Genomic DNA, 19,809 nt, shown 5'->3' with positions numbered 1-19,809 from the left:
TCATTGATTTTTATACCTAATAAAATAAGGAAATAACTCTTACTATAAAGTTGATGTTTCACATGTCAATCTTACCCTTTGCTAATGAGACTGTGGTTTTGTCACATTTCTCTTTTATATATAACATCATTTTGGGATTAAAAAAAGAAAAGATAAATAGGGGGAAAAAAGCAATTCTTGGCACATGAAAAAATAGATTTAGAAACATACAAACATTCTGAATAACTTCTCTCCTCCTGTCCTCTCCTGCTTTTTGGTTTATTTTCTTATTTGTTTAAATCTGAGACAATATTAAGTCTGAAAATTAAGTGAGAGGTTATATTTTTTTCTTGATCTCTTTATTATTTTTATTTATTTATTTTTTGGGGGGTCCGGTCGTGGGGCCTGAACTCTGGGCCTGGGCGCTGTCCCTCAGCTCTTCAGCTCAAGGCTAGCACTCTGCCACTTGAACCACAGCACCACTTCCGGCTTTTTTTTTCATTTTGCTTATGTGGTGCTGAGGAATCGAACCCAGGGCCTCAGGCATGCAAGGCAAGCGCTCTACCACTGAGCCACCTTCCCAGCCCTCTTTATTCTTTTAAAGTATATCCACTGAGGACTTCAGATAAGTGAAGTTCCAATATTTTAATTACCTGTGTCATTATGTGTTTCAATTAATCTTTTAATTATACCAACATCTGACAGGGAACTTTGAGTTTCTTACCAAAGACATTGCAAGCATTTATATGACTCAAGTGAAATCATCTTGTGATCTTATTTTTTGATCTTATAATTAATGAAATGTAAATTTGCTTGAAACAAGAATGAAGGGAAAAGGAAAAACTAATATGGACTAATAAGACGGTCTCAAGGAATTGTTTGTAAGGTAGGCTCTAACTAATAAGAACAGTTCAAAACAAATTCACCAGGGAGGATTGTTCATGTCTTTGCAAGCCTTTCAAGGAATGATTTGCTTAGACTTTGTCATGTTTTATTTCCACAGCAAATATGACCAAATGTGTTCTCTTGTAAAGGAAACTTTCAACAACTTAGTGTTAGCCCTACAGTTACAACTCCCGTTTGATCCTGTTTCTGTGGGTGTTCATTAGAATCATCAGAAGAGCTTCAGAGTCAAACCAAGTCTAGTGGCAGGAGGTCCTTGATCTTAATCAGAAAAAGAGTTCAAGGACAGAGGAATTTCAGCCGGAACAAGCTTATGAAGGCAAAACAAAGTGAAAGGACACTCTCTAGACTGAGGTAGTCCGAAGGCTCAAGAATGAGTAACTGCCTTAAGGGTTCCAAGGTCTCAAGGTTTGATTGAGATCTATGAGGAAGGCAATTCCTGGACACTGGGTTAACTCCTACAGATTGGCTCATGTATCAATTCCTCTCACACATCTGACAGGGGAGTTTTTGGCCTTAGATGGTCAGATTGGGACTTTTTATTTACCAAAGGATGACAGAGGATATGGATCAGCAAGACTCTGTTATATGTCATGAGTCATTCTGTTCGGTTAATATCAGCTGTCCAGGATATGATTTTTATCAACCCCCATCATTCCCAGCCATCAGATTTCCTAGCTCCTTGCCTAACATCTATGTCAGAAGAGTATGTGTTATGTTTCTCCCTCTTTCTGTCTAGTCCTAGAGTTTATTTTAGTGAACAAGACAATGCATTTAATATCCTTTTCCTCCAAATCCAATGTTCTGGGACCTGGAGGTTGCAGAAACCACAGGCCTCTAAGAAGATTTCATCCAAACCCTGTGCCATTGAAAAACAGCTTCCCTCATTAAACTGTTTACTTCCAATGACCTTATCACTAAAGCTGACTTACTTAGGCTTGATTTTAAAAGTGAAACATGGTTTTATTATAATGTATTACACTCTTTTCTTAAGTAGAATATGAATGACTTGCTCTTTGTCCATTATCTCCTGTGTTGTGGTCACTGCTTTTGTTTTCTAGATTACATACCATAAACCTTGTTTGCTGAACTGTTAAATCAAATATCTTCTTGGTTGGGGTTGCTGACAAGAGCAGATTTAGCTCAATGCACGGCTGACACATAGAGTCTAATTCTGGGACAATATACCAGGTGTTCCATGATTAACATTTGTTCATCTCACTGCCCCTGAATATGATCCAAGCTGTTCTCTCTTGTTACTAAAATGCTATAAAAAAAAAAAGAAATCCATGTTTTGGTACTAGAAAATACATAATTTAAACAGTTAATAGAAACACTGTGCTCAGCTACATATACTGAGTGCATATGTGAAGAACAGGGACTATTTCTCAACCAACATCTCTATGTCTGGGTATATGAAGGTTCAGTGACTTGGCAGTTGAAATATTTTTTTTAAAGCTCAGCATAAAATGTGGAGGTTGGGGATTGTAACTAGTAAAACCATGACAGATTCCCAAGTGGCTGTGAAAACCTGTGGATCTGCCTGTTCTATCTTGTTCTATCCTGTACTAATGTCTAGGCTCAAATCAGGTGTTCTATATCCAAAACAAACAAGTGGTCTTCACCTTGTGCTGTTTCCCAAGTGTAAAATCAAGTTCCTCAGAAATTTCAAGGTAGGGAGATGGCTGCTTAAGTCACTTGGCTCCAAATTTCAAAACCTCACTATGGTTATTGTGGAGTGGTTTCAGAGGTCTTCTCAGAATAGGTAGTCTGCAGTTTATAAACTGAGATTTCAAAGTCAAGCACCGGTGGCTCACGCCTGTAATCCTAGCTACTCAGGAGGCTGAGATTTGAGGATCACGGTTTAAAGCCAGCCCGAGCAGGAAAGTCTGTGAGACTTATCTCCAATTAATCACCAGAAAACCAGAATGGTGCTGTGGCTCAAGTGGTAGAGTGCTTGACTTGAGCTGAAGTGCTGAGGGACAACACCCAGGCCCAGAGTTCAAGCCCCACAACTGACCAAAAAACAAACAAACAAACAAACAAACTCTGAGATTTCAGTCTTTTGAAATTTGTGGTAGATTCATTAGCACCAGTTTGCCATGTTATGAAGTAAATAGGCTTTAATGAGCTGGGCTGGAAATCTAATCCCCATGTAACATCTTTCCTTGAGGGGTGATGTCTTCCATGCACATGGGGAAAGGTATAAAATCAGAGTTCTGTGGATATTCCTATACTTCTAGCCACACAGTTAAGGTGGCAAGTGGCACTGTGAGCTTAGGACAAGGTCTCACAGTACTTCAGGAACTCACCCTATCCCTGGAAACCCAGGGAAGATCATTCTACCCACCCTGAGATTGGCTCCTTCTAACCATTGTTTATCAGGGGTGTTTATCATTTCAAGATACTGAAATGTTTGCAACTTGACAGAAGTCAGAGTAACTGTAATTTCTGTTTAGCTTCCTCTCCAGTTCCAGCAACCCCCATCCTACAGCTGGAGGAGTGTTGTACCCACAACAACAGCGCCACACTGTCCTGGAAACAGCCCCCCCTGTCTACAGTGCCAGCTGATGGATACATTCTAGAGTTGGATGATGGCAGTGGTGGTCAGTTCCGGGTAAGTAAACTATCTTGTTAATCTACCATGAAGTCTCAGGCCTTGCTTCATCATCTTTCTTGAGCCACCCTGGCAAGACTGCCTGCCCTAAAACTGAGGCCTGCCTTCTTATTTCATTAATGATGAAAGAGTATCTAAAACAGCCAAAACTTCCAGAGAAATAGTTTAGCTGTGTGGCCTGGCCTGTTCTCACCTCCTTTAGCCTCAGATCCTCATTTGCAGAAAGAGGAAGATCTATAACATGTATGTCACGTCTGGTTGCTAAAAGTCCATTAGGTAATCCATATAAAACTTTTAACATGCTACCTGGTAAACAACCTGCCTGTAGTAGCTATTATTATTATTAACATTTTTATTTATTGCTAGTAATACCATAAATCATTATTTTGGGTTGTATTCCTTGTACTTGGCATGCTCTCCTATGATAGCCCTTCGGTTTAAGAAACTTTTTTGTTGCAGAGTGCTGTTACTTTCTGGCCCTCTAACCAAACAGAGCTAGTGTTAGCAGATCATTACCTCCTCAAAGAAACAGAGTCCTCATCCCAGGATATCCCTTTTGAAAATAAGACAAGCATCTTTTTGGTGAGACGTGGCCATGCTGCCTGCAGGTTGATGACCTGTGTGTGACTACCTATCTGCACATGTCTGCATCTGGTCCATGCACATACCACCTCATTCTCACCTGTTATGTCCTCCCACCTTGTTTTGAACCTGCTCCATCTCAGTCTTGTCTGAGTCTTCTTCCCTGGGAGAATCCTTGCTTGTGACCCCCAAACATATTAGCCTTTCTGAGTTCTGAGACCAGTCTCTGCACTGATGAAAAGGAATTCATACTGCCCCTCCATACCCAAGGATAAGGATTTTTTCTGGCCATCCATGGTCAAACTTGGGCCACTAGCTTGCAAGATCAAAGCCTGTCAAGCACTAGGTTTAAACACTTTGAAGCAGGATCTATGTCTTCCTCAACTGTCCTCAAGAGCAAAGGCTCACCTGTTTAGTAGGGAATCCCTTTCTTACATATGCATTCACTGATAGGCAAGGAAAAATCAAATTTTCTGCTTTTCCAAATTAAGGGTCTTAGGTTTCATTTCAGTTTATATCTTTGGTATTGTGTTTTTCTCCCTCTCCCACTCCTTCTACCTTCCCACTTCTCTCTCTCTGTAATAATCTGTCTATTCATGAAATCATCCTGGGAATAGTCTCCATCTCTTATAGTCCTGAGGCCATATGTTCCTCCTGCCTCCTCACCGACCCAGATGCAGACACCTCCCAAGTCCATTTTTTCCACACACATTTCTCATCAGAGGCTCAGGCCCCGATTTCCACCTGTATAGAATTTTCCATTTCTGTACTCTGAAACTCGCTTTAAAATAAACCTATAATTTTCTTTGACAACTTAGCTTTGTTTTTCCTACATTCCAGTGTTCTTTCTTAGATATTAGTATTTTAGTATCATGTGGCTCCTCCTCCTTTCTTCCCCCCCCCTTATTTTTTAAACCCAATAACATTAATAAGCCATTGAGTTCCCTGATCTCTTGCTATCAAATCATGGTGCTCATATCCAGTCACTTCCTCTTACTTACAGACTGCCATAAGATGTGACCCTTAATGGGGATATGACTTTAAGACCCCAGGAAGAGGCTTCAGGTTATATCTTGCCTTATTACTAAAATGCAGTCACTGTTTCCACTTCTTCTTATAACATTAAAAATGCAGAATTTCAGAGCCTATCCCAAAGACCCACCAGATCAAAACTGCATTTTAATGAGATTCACAGGTGACTCATATGCACATAAAATTTGAGAAGCACTCAATGAGGGTCGTAACATTTCAGATTGTTGTACCTGCTGGAGTACTAATGAATTGATGGACAGTCCAAGAGCCCAGTCTTCTTAGTAGCATACCAGAGAGTTGTCATTTTAAGGCTGTGATTTGAATGTAAAGTATATTCACTTATTACATCAGCATAATTTTGCAACATGTACAGCTGGAGCAGGAAGCAAAAGCCTAACCTGTGCTAAAGATACATTATGCTAGGGTTTATTATAAAGCCTTTGAAATGCCAAGCTTCCTCCTCTCTGTACTGTGATGAAAACCTATACCCTTATGGCTTTTGAGTCTTTGTGAAAACTGTTTCTGAAGCCATCAGTATATAAACACAGCATAGAGCTCACCTTATGTGCTCATGTTCCAAACATGGCTTTCACAAATCACACTGATGAGTGGAAAACTCAGCAGGAACATACTATAGAAGTACTATAGAAATACCAAATTAATAGGAATAAGCATGGCCCTAGCCATAAATATGTAAATTGTTTTGAGAGCTTTCTGTTGTTGTTTTTCACTTTTTGAGGCAAGATATTGTTATGTAGCCCAGACTGGCCTCAAACTCTAGTCTCTTCTGCAAATGTTGGGATTACTGGCATACAACACCACTCCCATCTCTAATTTAATTTTATAATTCCTCACTGCTAACAATGATCATTCATTAAACTGCCTAGCCCTTGTGAAATGAAGGGTTCTGTGCCAATCAGTCTGCACCTATTCCCTTATATACTCCCATACCAATGCCCAATGAGGTGGGCATTCCTGTCTATTTTACTGGTTGGATAACAGAGGCTTTAATGAGACAAGGTTAAAAGCCCAGAATTTCACAAGATTCAAATCCAGATCAGGCTGATGATGCAAAGCTCCAGTTCCTAACCAGTCAACATCCCTGCCTTTCCCTCACTCATCACAAGTGTTCATATTAAATGGCATCCTGTTGTTTGTTGACCCCCAGGAAGTATATGTTGGAAAAGAGACAATGTGTACGGTGGATGGTCTTCATTTCAACAGCACATACAATGCTCGAGTCAAGGCCTTCAACAAAACAGGAGTCAGCCCATACAGCAAGACCCTGGTCCTGCAGACGTCTGAGGGTAAGGCCCTTCAGCAGTATCCCTCAGAGCGAGAACTGCGTGGCATCTAACGTGGCTGGCAGCTCGGAGGTAACCCCACCACTGCCCACATTCCTCAAGCGTTTCCATGACTTGCTCTGCACTCGGCCACCGAGCCGCTGTTCCTCTCCTGCCTTTAGAGAGCTCATGGGATGTGGATGTGAGCAAACCAAAGATTCCACATCGACAGTTCCAATGGCTTGGGCCGTCGGCTTCCTTTGATAACACTAAATAAGCTCCAGTTGAAGAAGCTGAAACTGAAGGCCTGAATGAGGCCCTGGTTATAAGACGGATGAATCTAGGCTCTAGAGCAGGCTCCCATTCTCCACCAATCCACATCACTTGCCAGTTTTGCCCAGATGATTCTCAATTTCTTTGTAGTGCTTGCTTGTTTCTGTGGGGTGGGGGACCTAGGTTCTTTCCAGCTGTGTATTTGTATGACTGAATGTGTTTCCAGTGGGCATGGGGTGCTAGAGCCATTTCATAGAGGGCCTTGCTGGCCACTCTTGGCTTAACCAGCATGGACTGATACCACTTCCTACCCAAAGCCCAGGCCTTCGGCACTAGGACTGAGACTTCCTGTGGGCATCAAACAGGAAAAGACAAGCAACTCCACAATACCTCGCCATTTACATCTTTGCCAGTCCCTCCAGTAGTGGTTAGGTTGCCTAAGGCCACTGCACAAGGTTAATCTCTAGAGGACATTTGCTCCTTGGCTATCTGTAAATATTTTTGTCATCAAAGAAAAATAATCCCCCTCAGGGGAGAGGCCTGAATTTGATGGCCAAGTATAACCTCTGAGGCGTCTAACATTTTCATCTTAAGAGCAATTACAACACATGCTATTAATAATATTAAACCTATCTAGAGGTATTTGTGACTGGTGCCAAACCATTTTGAGACTCTGGGGTATCACTTTAATCATAAAAATCACCTCCCACCCCATTGCCATTCTCTGGAACTTACCTCTGCACAACTAAGTATGTTGATTTGGTGGGTTTTTTGTTTTGTTTTGTTTTGTTTTTCAAGATGTTAGCTAGAAGAATTGTGGTGGGGTTTCCCACTTTCTACAAACTTCGGCATGTGTCAGTCACCCCTAAAATGGTCCACATGGTTAAAAACAAGCACAACTTTGAATTCTACAGCAAGGGGGCAGGCTCTGACCTGTGAAGAACAGTGCTTTGGGAGTTGTAAGTCTGAATGATACTGTTCAAAGAGAAGTATTTGTTGAAGAGAAAATGCCCATATGATGTATTCTCATTTAGACTGCAGTAGCATGGTAGCTAGAATTTATCCCCTAATTATCATTTTAGCAACTTCTCTCCCTGGTGACCTATCAGTTGGAGAGCAGTTGCTTCTTTTCCCAAAATACCATGCTAAAAGGCAAGAACTGTCCCAAGGTTTTGTTTGTTTGTTTGTTTGTTTTTCTCCCCAGAACCAATGCAGAAGTCACAATGGCAATGGCCTCATTTTCCACTTGTGCACAAGGTGGTCAGATTGAAAAGTTCAGTGCATGCCAGCAGAGATACCGTGCAACAGTGTTTGCTAATATATGTCATCAGACCTATAGGAAAACCATCTCTATTCATAATATATTAGAGAAATCATAACTATTTCACTAAAGTCAGTTATTAGCATAGCATTCTGAGTGCTTCTGTCGCTCCTTTCGTCCTATAGGAGGATGTAATTTCTTAAGTTTCTTTCCATGTTCATAAGATTATGGTGTCTAACAACAAATTACAGGATTTGAAACTTCGATCCTTGATATCACAGTCACAGAATTGGGGGGTCATTTTCCAAATGAAACTAATGGAACAAGTTCTCTATCAACAAAGAAACTGTACTGTAGACGTTCAATTCCTCCATGGATTTTATATGTTGTGTACAAATATAAGGTATGTATCGGAATACAAAACAAACACTTATCATCATGTAGATACCAGTATTCTCTGTTACTGCACAGAAGTGATTTTCTCATGATGAAATAAAGTTCGCACACATACTTTCTCCTTAACTTTGGTTTGTTCTATTTGTTTCTCCCTCTTTCTAAGGAGACTTAGAAAGCAAGCAAATAATATTTATTTTGACAAAGATTTGATCCCTCTGTTATAGAAAAAGCCTATAGTAGTAAATATTTATAACTCTATTTGTTTTTTTTCAAATCGATGAGAAAAGTCCTATCATAGATTTCTGATAAGTTCATTGCAGTGATATTTTATTTGTGTTATTTCTTACAGTTCTTGGAAAGCTCACTTTAAAGATGTTGTTTCTTACAGTTCTTGGAAAGCTCATTTTAAAAATGTTGTTTCTTCGTCAGTATTGGGGGAATTTCATTTTGACTTTGTACTATAAGTCTTTCACATTCTTCGTAGCAATAAGGAGCTCCTTTCTAGGTAATGAAGTCTGTATCATAGGCTTTATAGCAAGTCTAACTTAATTCGTGCATTTAGTCTGAAGTTTAAATCACTTATCACTAATACTCTGAACCATCAGAAAGTGTTCTGCTAGCCAAAGGTAACATTACACAGAAGAGACTGAATGGACATATTATGGATTGGAATCCTTTTCCCTCAAAAGCACATTGATCTGTCTTGTCTATTTATTGAGCAGTGCTTGCTGTTGCTCCCTGTGCTAATGTATAGGCAAGAGTGTTGAACAGATACTCCTCTGGTCTGTGGAGCTTACAGGTGAGAAAGGCAGCCAGACCTAAAAAAAGTAAGCACATAATTAGCTAGGTACCTACAAACACTGGTGGGCATGTGAACAAAAGATGAAAGGAAGGCGTGATTAATAGGAAACTGATTAATCAGGAAAACAAGCAAAACTTACTTATTTCAATGGAAATAAATAAGAGAAAAAGAAAGGAAACTACATTATTACATGAGTTCGAGTTTGGTTAGTTTTCTGAAAACACATTCCTGGGAGGGTGTCTACAATATCCATAGAGATAAAACTGGTCCTAGATCACAACCAAGTTCTCCTAAATTGAGGAGAAATATAACTGTTAAGTCATTAAGAATTTTCGTAAATTTTAAAATAAGTTCCGCAAACTTGATTTACATAGTTTTAAAGTAATTCATGGAGTAGTCATTTACAGCCATGTCCCAGGCTTGTAACGCATCTGTAAGAGTGTCTGCTGTGAACATTATGTAACGAGGACTTCTTAACACAGTGTGCTGAGGCTCATTCTGCATGACAGACTTTACTCCCACCAAAAATAATGACACAAGGCTGAGAACAGGGTAGGGTATTTCCTGTTTATTTTTCCCTAGTACATTTCTGTCTATCTAAACTTTTTTTTTTAATCTAGAGAGACATGAACTAGAGCAAAGGTAATATATCGAAGGTTCAATTTACTGGATAAGAGAAAAGGTTCCTGAGATGCCACTCTTCTCAGCCCTCAAAGCCAAAGGGTTGCTTCCCCCACTTGCTCCCAGCAGAGGTGATCTCCCACCAGTCCTCAGGGAAAGCAGAAGATGGAGGATTTCAACCACTACACAAGACATGCTCTTCTCTATGTAAAAAGATTCTTTTCTTTGGACAGATTCTTTGAAGTAGATACTAGACTAGAGGGTCTGAATATTTCGGAAGTCCTGGATTCCAAAATGTTTTCCAGATAGATTGTCCACCACCAATTTGTGAACCATTGTGGTATATCACCTTAATTCTATCAAGGGCTTAATTTTTTTGTGTATGTATGCTGGTTCTGGGGCTTAAACTCAGAGCCTGGATGCTGTCCCTGAGCTTTTTTGCTCAAGGCTGATATTCTACCACTTAAGCCACAGCTCTACTTCTGGCTTTTTGGTGGTTAATTGGAGATAAAAGGCTCACAGACTTTCTTGCCCTGGCTGGCTTTGAACCATCATCTTTAGATTTCAGTCTCTTGAGTAGTTAGGATTATAGACATGAGCCAGCAGTGCCCAGCTAAGTGTTTAATTTTGGTCAATGGGTAGACTCTTGAAAAAATAAAATTGTTTCTAGAAGAATTTTACTTTATATTTTCATAGAATATTCTAATAGCTACATGAAGTAATTTGCAACAAATGACCCAAGAAATTGACATCTAATAGGGAAGGAAGACTTCCCAGAGGAAGTAGGGAAGAGAGACATCCAAACAGACAAGGCAAAAACTTCAAATTTCTGCCTTGAGCTTATACTACAGGAAAAGAGTCTAAACTTTTTTTATTGATTGCTTCAATTAGGTTAGGCAACTAAGCTGGGCCCAGGTCACAGGAATAAGCACAACATTTGATTTAGAATCTGGGGCCTTACTGCTCCTCCTGCCCAAACTTAATGATACCTTGATCATATCACTGGAAAACTATAGTACCATTTACCTCTCTAGAAATAAGAAAACCACCTGACAATCTAGATTGCCATCTTGCAGCAGTGAAGTAAGAACAATTAATTTCCTGTTGGGAAGGTAGGAATACAAAGTCCATACTCATTCTTATTTTATGAACTGCAGGTCCACTGAGCTCATTGACCCACTTGCTAAAATCAAAAGACGTAGAGATGAAGAGGATTGTAGTTCAAGACTAACCCAGCAAAAAGTTAGCAAGAACCATTTCAATCAATAAACTGGGCGAGGTGATGGTGTGCTCATGGTACCAACTACATGGAAAGTAGGATAGCAGTCCATCCTGGCCTGGATAAACATAAGTCTCTAAGAATTAACTGTAAACAACCAGGGCTCAATGGCTCCAGTGACAGAATGCAGAACTCAGCACAAGGACTTGAGTTCAAAGCTCTAGTATTACCACCAAAAAAAAACAAAAAAGATACTGCTGGTACATTGAGGAAGAAAGATAACTTCTAAAACACTAAAATAGGACACACAAAAAAGAAGGAAGCATACTATAGAAAATATGTTGAGAGAGGGGCTGGGAAGGTGGCTCAGTGGTAGAGCGCTTGCCTTGCATGCATGAGGGCCTGGGTTCAATTCCTCAGCACCACATAAGCAAAAAAAAAAAAAAAAAGAAAGAAAATATGTTGAGAGAGAGAATGCACATTTTAGGAAGGTTTACATCAAATGCATTTAAAACCAGTATGTTCTCCACACTCCTCAGTTGAATATATCTCAGAAGGCTTTATGGAATCCCCAGTACACTTCCCTCTGAAAATTATTACATTAAACTCTGCTTCATTTTGTGTCAAGTCACTGAGAACTTTCTTCATTTCCCATCAAAAGATTCAATTAAGAACAGCCATGCCGGGCACCGGTGGCTCACGCCTGTAATCCTAGCTACTCAGGAGGCTGAGATCTGAGGATCACGGTTCAAAGCCAGCCCGGGAAGGAAACTCTTATCTCCAATAAACCATTAGAAAAGCGGAAGTGGTGCTGTAGCTCAAGCGGTAGAGCACTTGCCTTGAACTGAAGAGCACACGGACAATGCCCAAGTCCAGAGTTCAAGCCCCACAACCGACAAAAAAAAAAAAAGAAGACAGCCATATGAGGGACAGCAGATACTTCTTGGATGTTGAAATTCAGCAGAGCAATCATGAAATCTATCCATTCATATTTTACTAGAAGGTCCTACACAAAAAAATTGTCCTCCCTAAGACAGCAAAATAGACAGCAGACTACATCTCTGCGCCCAATGCAAATGTATAAATCCCTCCTGTACTCTGTAGTTGCATTATTCCAGGTTCACAGTATGTGTTATTAGTCTTCTATTTCCACTGTAACAAATCATCACAAATTTAGTGCCTTAAACAATGCATAGTTATTATCTTCAAGTTCCAGAACTTAATATCCTAGTGGGCTAAAAGATAAGATATCCGCAGGACTGTACTCCCTTTTGGGCATTTTTGTCTTCCCTTCTGCAGCTTCTAAAACCATCTGCCTTTCATGGCTCATGGCTGTTTCCTCTAGCATAATTGCCAGCACTATCTTCCTGATCACACCCTCAGCCTTTCTTATGTAAGGATTATTTTAGTGCCCCTGCTTAGCCAGACACACTCCTTGTCTCAGGAGCCTTAATTTAGGCATATCTGCATTTCAGATGTGGACATTTTTGGTGGGCCATTTTTCTATCTGCCACACCCTATGAAGTTATTACTATCTTACTCCTTGTGTAGAGAAGCTGAGCTTCTGAGAGGTTATGTAGCATTTCCAATTCAGTTCTTTCAGCCTTCAACACCCAGCACAGTGAGTGCACTCACGTAATGGCCATTTGTATTTAAGCAAAGGAAAGAGAGGGAAAATGGGCCTAAGTCCACCTGCATTGTGTCTAAAAGCATCCTGTCAAATCCAAGCCACAGTATGACAGTATGTAGCCACCGTATGTGAGTATCTAGAAGGCCAGAAGTAGGACTCTAATGCTTTCATTGAGTCATGTTAGACTTGTCAAAAAGAATCACATCCCTGCTTCAGGAAGAAAATGAGGGAGTGGCTGTCATAGCCACCATAATATGCAAGCCCCTCTGCAGCTCCTGTGCATCTCCAGGGCTTTGTGCTTCCTCTACCTCTCCTGCCTATCCATAGGCCAGCAGCTCTCCCAGAGAGGCTCCTTCTCCCCAAGTGATGCCATGAATGGTCTTGGCCTGCAGGGATGGGTTACTGTCAGTCAAAGAAAGGGAATATCATCAGATCTACATCTTTGAGATCCTTCAAAGCTACTCCAGGCGCAATCTGGACTTGGAGACCTGCTTGGGTTTAAGCCACAGAGCTATTTATTCACAGAAGCTTTCTGGATTTCGAGATCTCAACTGGGAAGAAGAGGGGCCCTCCAAGGGCCTTAGTAAATCTAAAAGTTCTGCCTAGGATTCTGAAAAATTGAACCCTAATAAAAATTAATAGATAAAGGATTATATAAGGAAAGTATATGGGCCATTAAAGATATTTTCTCTAGGTCTATACTTTGCTTTTCCTAATCCAGAGCACCTGGACCTCTTCAAAAATTTTTTTAGTTAGAAGGAGATGCATTTAGGACAAAATCCTCAAGGTCAGTAAATCATACCTGACCAAATTTGAGTAAATTTTATAATGTGCAAAGTGAGAGAAATCCTGATTGATTTCACAGCCCATAAGAGAAAAATACTTCCTTCTTTTCTTTTCTTTTTTCTTTTTTGTCAGTTGTGGGACTTGAATTCAGGGCCTGGGCGCTGTCTTATGGGGACTTTTGTGCCGGGGCTGGCTCTGAACCTCAATCCTCAGATCTCAGCTTCCTGAGTAGCTAGGATTACAGGCATGAGCCACCAGTGCCTGATTTCTTTTCATTTTGACAGCGTGTATGATATCCCAAGAATTTTTTAAATTTCTCCATAAGACTGAATTGGATCCAAAACTGTTTTTGGTTCTGGGACTTGTACATAGCAGTTGACATTCAGTGGAGCAGTTTAATCCTTTGGAAGCTTGTGTGCCTAATTAAAATACAGGGAAATTTCAGTTCTTTTGATTATAGTTGCTTATAATAATGCCACAGTGTTCTAAATTGGAGCAGAGGACTTGGTGATGAAATGTGTAGCTGTCCTGGGGAGGGAAGGGCTATTTCATTCTTCTTAAGATGAGGTTTTCAAAACAGATTTGTTTCTTACTTCTCCACTATAATTAATGCCACACTTAAGAAAGCTTAAAATACCACTTGTTGTTATAAATTATGTACCAGTTGAACATAATTGTGACTTTGGCTTCTTATTAGATCATTTAAGAATACTGAGCCTCCCTCTTCATTCATTTCTTTTTCTATTTTTAAATCCCCAACAAAAGCATATTATGTTACAGCTGGCTGATAAGGAACTGAAACTTATCTTTAACACCACTGTACAGTTCTCAGTGACATACTTTGCTTTACTCTGCTTTAAAATGCAGTCCACTTATTGGATGAGGGCCTCTGGGCTGTTCAGTTATGAGACTGTTTACTGCCGGACAGGAAAGACACCCAGGACTTCCACCAAGGGTCAGAGGAAGTTGGATTCGTGTACATTATCATAAAAAACTTCCATCCTTTTGCTTTTCCTCTTTAGTCCCCAACATAACACCTCAGAGATTATAATAATTATCATGTTGCAGGATAAAAAATGTTTAGCATGCTCTACATGTTGGTCAAAGTGCCATCATGAGAAATATATAACCTAATCCATAATAAATGACAGCTGGACGCTGGTGGGTTTCTCCTGTAATCCTAGCTACTCAGGAGCTGAAATCTGAGGATCAAGGATCAGCGCCTACCCTGGGACAGAAAAGCCTATGAGACTCTTACCTCCAATTAACCACCAAAAACTACAAATGGTACTGTATCTTAAAGTAGGAGAGTGCTAGCCTTGACCAAAAAGCTGAGGGAAAGAGCCCAGGCTCTGAGTGCAACCCTATGACCAACAACAACAACAACAACAAAAGAACAATAAATGACACATTTCCCCCTGATTATTCATGTAACCCAACTGCTCAATCCTCACACAGTGCTTATCAAATATACAGTGTCAGCTAATGAACAAATGAAAGAAATATACAATGAGCCATAGTATACCATCAAGATATTCCCTTTTTCTCCATGAACCCAAAAGTCAGTGATGAGTCATACAGTCCTCCAGTGGATCTGCCTTTGCTAACTCTTTTTTCTGGCCCCATTCTTACTAGGTAGGCATTCTACCACATGAGCCATGACATCTTCTCCTTTTTTACTTTTATTTTTCAGGTAGTTTCATGTTTATATCCAGGGCTAGCCTCAGAGCTTGAATCTGCTAGCTACCAAGGAGTTGGGATCACGCTTGTAAAGCAGCATGCCTGGCTTGTTGGTTGATAACGGGGCCTTATTAACTTTTTGCCTAGGCTATCCTCAAACCACAATCCTCCCAATTTCTACCTCCTGAGTAGCTGAGATTAAAGGCATAAACCACTACTCACAGCCTGCTTTGATAATTCTTGAGTGCTTCTTTCAAGCAGAGGCCTCTGCCACAAGCTAAGGGAATGAAGTCCTGGAAAGAGCAAGAAGAAAATGACAGTCATTGACAGAATACATGGAAAACATATTTTAACACATTTATTTGCTTTATGAACATAGTCTCTATCCTAGAGTCATAAACATGTATGGAGTCTCTATGTTCAGCCACTCCTGAATATGTCCACTCCATTGCTCCTTTATAATAACCTGCTTTAGTTCAGCAAGGCTCAACTAGGCAGGATTCACTCATGTGGTGAAATACAATGAGATAATAGCCATCTATTAAAGAGCTTCTTGTCTTTACCATGGACATCAGCTGTGGACTGAAACATAGTTTCTTATCATGTATGCCGGAAAATGAATCTCATTCCCCTTTCTCCTGACTAATAGGATATAAATGACTGATATGGAAGTGGCACTGTGGCTCAAGTGGTAGAGCACTCGCCTTGAGCTGAAGAGCGCAAGGACAGCGCCCAAGCCCAGAGTTCAAGCCCCGCCAAAATAATAAATAAATGAATGAATGAATGACATGCTTTCTCTGAATTAAGGGCTGAAGACAAGGTGTCACCCAAGTGGTAGGGAAGCCTTGAATCCAATGCTTAGCACTACAAAATAAAAATAAAGGGAAGCTAGGTATCAGGGTTTATTCTTATAATCTTAGTTACTCACAAAGCTGAGATCTAAGGATCAAGATTTGAAGCCAGCCTGAGCAGACAAATCTTAGCTACTTTTATTTCGAACTACCCAGCAAAAGCCTGGAAGTAGAAATGTGGCTCTAGTAGTAGAACACCAGCCATGAGCAAAAACTGCCCACCAAGGGCATGAGGCCTGAGTTCAAGCCTTACTATCAACACACACACACACACACACACACACACACACACACACACACACACACACACACACACACACCTACTCACAAATAATAAATAAAGGGAAGATTAAGAAGAGGGATATGCCTTCTTCTTACATTCCTTGATGAAGAAGAGGGATATACCTTTCTTCTTATGTTCCTTGACATAACACAGAATATGTACTAGGCTACATAGTCTAGTCTAACTTATGTTCCATATGAACATAGGTATTATTTGGCTAAACCAAGAAGTGGCAATACTATTCTCAATATTGTCATATTGTTTTTGGTTCATATCTCAGTGTGTTCACAATGACACGACTAGTTCAGTGAAGGAGAATGGTTGAAATAGAAAATTGTAGAAATAGACTCTGTTTAGCCCAGAAAATGGGAGATAGTAAGGGATTTGGTGACTGACCTCAGATTCTTACAATCTATTACAGGTAGCCCCAGACAGTAACACTGCCTAGTGACTGGAGCTCCCCAAGGGAACCAACATAAGCAATGACTACAGACAATAACTACAGATGTTATTGAGATCATGGCTTCCCTCTAAGACTTTTGTAACTTAAGATCCTAAGAAGCAGCTCAGATGACCTGGAGACAGCTGTCTACACTTGTAGCACGTGATCATAGGGAGTGATATGAAGGGAGAATTGTCTAGTCTAGTTGCTGGAAAGTGTTCTCTAATTTATTTAGAATGTTCTCATGGTAAGTTAGAGTTTGTTTTTTGTTTGTTTGGTTGGGGTTTTTTTTGTTGTTGTTATTTGGTTTTATAAAGAACTGCTTAGAGGGGCTGGGAAGGTAGCTCAGTTGGTAGAGTGCTTGCCTTGCATGCATGAGGCCCTGGGTTGATTCCTCAACACCACATAAGCAGAAAAAAAACAGAAATGGTGCTATGGTTTAAGTGGTAGAACACTAGCCTTGAGCTGAAGAGCTGAGGGACAGCGCCCAGCCTAGAGTTCAGGCCCCATGACCAACCAAAAAAAAAAAAAATACTGCTTAGAAAAAAATGGATAAGAGCTAAACTGGAATGAGACAATGAGATGGAATAAGTAGAGAAAAAATAAGTAAATAAAAACTTAGGAACAAAGATGGAATCATTGGGTAATAGGAATATTGCCTGAGTAGAGAGCATAGGGTTCAAGAATAAAAGAAGTCATAGAAAATTTGGGCTACCAGTAAACAATGGGTCCATATGAAAGGATAGGAAGAACAATGCCATTTTAGTGCCAACTTACTGAGCCATGGTAGACCTATGGCTCCCTATCATTACCAGTCTCTAGGCCTCAAAGTGGTGTTATTACCAACTCTGAGTTCTTCCTGGTGCTGAAAATAGAAAGGTGAGTACAACTTGTTACACAATTGGCTCTCATTCTCAAATCCTGGGTTCGGTACACCTCTCTTCATGGGATTTCCAATGATTTGCTCTGAAATTCATCTTGCAACATATATCCTTTTCCTTAATTTTCAAAGCAATGAGTATTTTAGTACAATGAGATGATTATCAGTTCTGGTGAAATCAAGTAAATTTCTTGTTAATAAAAGTGTTTGTTAAGGTAACTACAGTTGTAAATACCTTCTCTTTTTAAAAGAAACCCATGCCATCGTATTTCAAGTTTTCCCATTAAAACAAAGAGGTTAATTTCCCCCTCAAGTTGATCATGACATTAATAATTTTTGATGGTTGGATATGACTATATCTGTGCTAAGAGACAGTCATACATGCCAAGTCATCCAAACAATATGAAGTTTAGGTAGAAAATTTCATTCCATTACTATTGGGAATGTAAAGCCTTAACTTCATAAATAGAAATTCCTTTTGTTCAACATCTGGCTTATAGTTAGAGAAAAAAAAATTCCCCCAAGGATAAGTCCAAAGTCTGAAAAGCTAACTTTAATATTGTGAGTTCAGGAATAAAAATGAGGGTGCTTCTTGGCCATATTAAAATTTTCCAAAACCCTTTTCCTCAGCTCTTCAAATAGGATTGTGTTGTCACACACACGTACACTCTGCTTATATTTTGTTTGAAATACACAGAGTCCCATTTTGATAGGAGAAGAATATATGATGACGAAGAGCTACTAACAAACTCAAGCCAGAAAAATATTGCCAACAAAATTCCTACCAAAACTGAATTGTTTTTCAATGGAAAGAAAGCTCCTTGGGGGTTTAGGACATGAAACATTACCTATTACACTAACTAACGTTCCTGAACTACTTCTATTAAACTGAGTTTTAAGAAGGCCCCTATTGATGAAAGACCCAAAATACTGCATGAACCAGCTATTGTTTGACAAAGAAAAAAGATAATTAAGTAATTAATAAGTTCTTTCTCTGATATAATAATGATCTCCATGTCAAGAATTAGATGAAAAGAATTAGATACTTTATACCAATGTACCTTCTCGCTGCTCACAGTCTGCTTATTATTAGAGCACCTGAGAAGATATCCCTAGAGTCTGATCATAATTCAGAACAAAGGTAAGGCTCAGTCTCTGATTATTTTCCCAGCGCCCTCTTTGTAGGCCAATGCCATGTCTCTTCTCTATTAAAAGATGAAATCTTGAGTTGCTAATATAAAAAAATCATCCATCAAAGGAAAATAAACTTATTTGCCAAGGAAGGGGAAATATGGAACCATTTGTAAAATAAATCATTCCTAAATAGAATCCCTTTTAGAGAATATTGTTAAATGAATAATCATTTCTGAAGAAACTGATGCTGATAAAGTATTAATTTCTTCTTGGTCATACTGGATCAAATTTACCTCTAAAATCAACTCAAAATATTTCATTTAATTAAAAGAAATCTTTTTTTTTTTTAAAAAAACACTTTGCTATCAAAAAAATCTGGAAGGAGAATGAAAAAAATGATTGCCTGTGATGTTGGAAGTGTCCTTTGGTGTTGGGGCCTGACCTGGTAAGAATTCCTTGCCAGCCCCTGGATACCTTAGTTTTGCTAATGCTTACCAAGTGGCCATGTGGGCAGATGAGGCTTTGTATGAATGCACTGGTCAGGAGGTGTTGGGGAACTGGGCATGGAAAGGTAGCAGATTTCTGATCTCTAGTTTGCATTGATCTTACATTTAGACACAGATTCAGAAGAACAGACCCTCCCTTTTCCAGTGCCTTCGGAAAGATTGCCGCTCCGTAGAATGAGTCCTTTCTCCTCCACCCTTAATCTACAACCCAGCTTCCCCGGGAGATCCTACTTTGATTTCCGATCCTCACCCCACCAGCTGAGCTTGCATTCTTCTTTACAGTCTCTCAATGCACCCGGTGAGCTGAGCTGTCAGACTTTTCCTCTCCATCTCTGTGCCTTGAAGGCATCTCTCTCTGAAACTCATGTTTTGTTCTTGCCATTCATGTGCGTGGTGAGGGGGATGAGCTGGTCTCTGTGTCTGTGGCCTGCTTCCAGTGTGAGGAGCTTTGGGATGATGGAGCTTTGTGGTGTTCTTGTTTGTGTGGTGTGAAGACCCACCATGGAGCTGTGGTCCATCTGTAATAGCACTGGAAAGTGATGAGCAAAGTTGTTCTTTTTTGCACAAAGCTGGTACCACCTTGGGTAACTTGCTCTGTCATCACATTCAGTGGCACAGCACGGCACAGGCACCGGCTACGCAGAGGCTA

At 40.0% G+C, this 19,809-nt stretch overlaps 1 protein-coding gene across 9 annotated transcripts in view; it reads left to right on the top strand.

Annotated features, from left to right (window-relative positions):
- The window catches only part of Trim9 (tripartite motif containing 9), a 115,220-nt gene that overhangs the window by 84,028 nt on the left and 11,383 nt on the right, over nucleotides 1-19,809 (top strand). For 2 of the 9 annotated variants that reach the window (XM_070028136.1, XM_070028127.1), the window contains exons 6-8: nucleotides 3,342-3,499; nucleotides 6,282-6,462; nucleotides 19,270-19,458. In XM_070028136.1, the coding sequence (XP_069884237.1) occupies nucleotides 3,342-3,499; nucleotides 6,282-6,462; nucleotides 19,270-19,458 (528 nt within the window). The other 7 variants (XM_070028102.1, XM_070028083.1, XM_070028119.1 and 4 more) reach the window with 5 other exon arrangements.

The sequence above is a fragment of the Dipodomys merriami genome, unplaced genomic scaffold, assembly GCF_024711535.1.
Source record: "Dipodomys merriami isolate MVZ:Mamm:240054 unplaced genomic scaffold, mDipMer1.0.p SCAF_1, whole genome shotgun sequence".
Classification (NCBI taxonomy): Eukaryota; Metazoa; Chordata; class Mammalia; order Rodentia; family Heteromyidae; genus Dipodomys; species Dipodomys merriami.
This window is presented reverse-complemented; position numbering and strand designations above follow the sequence as displayed.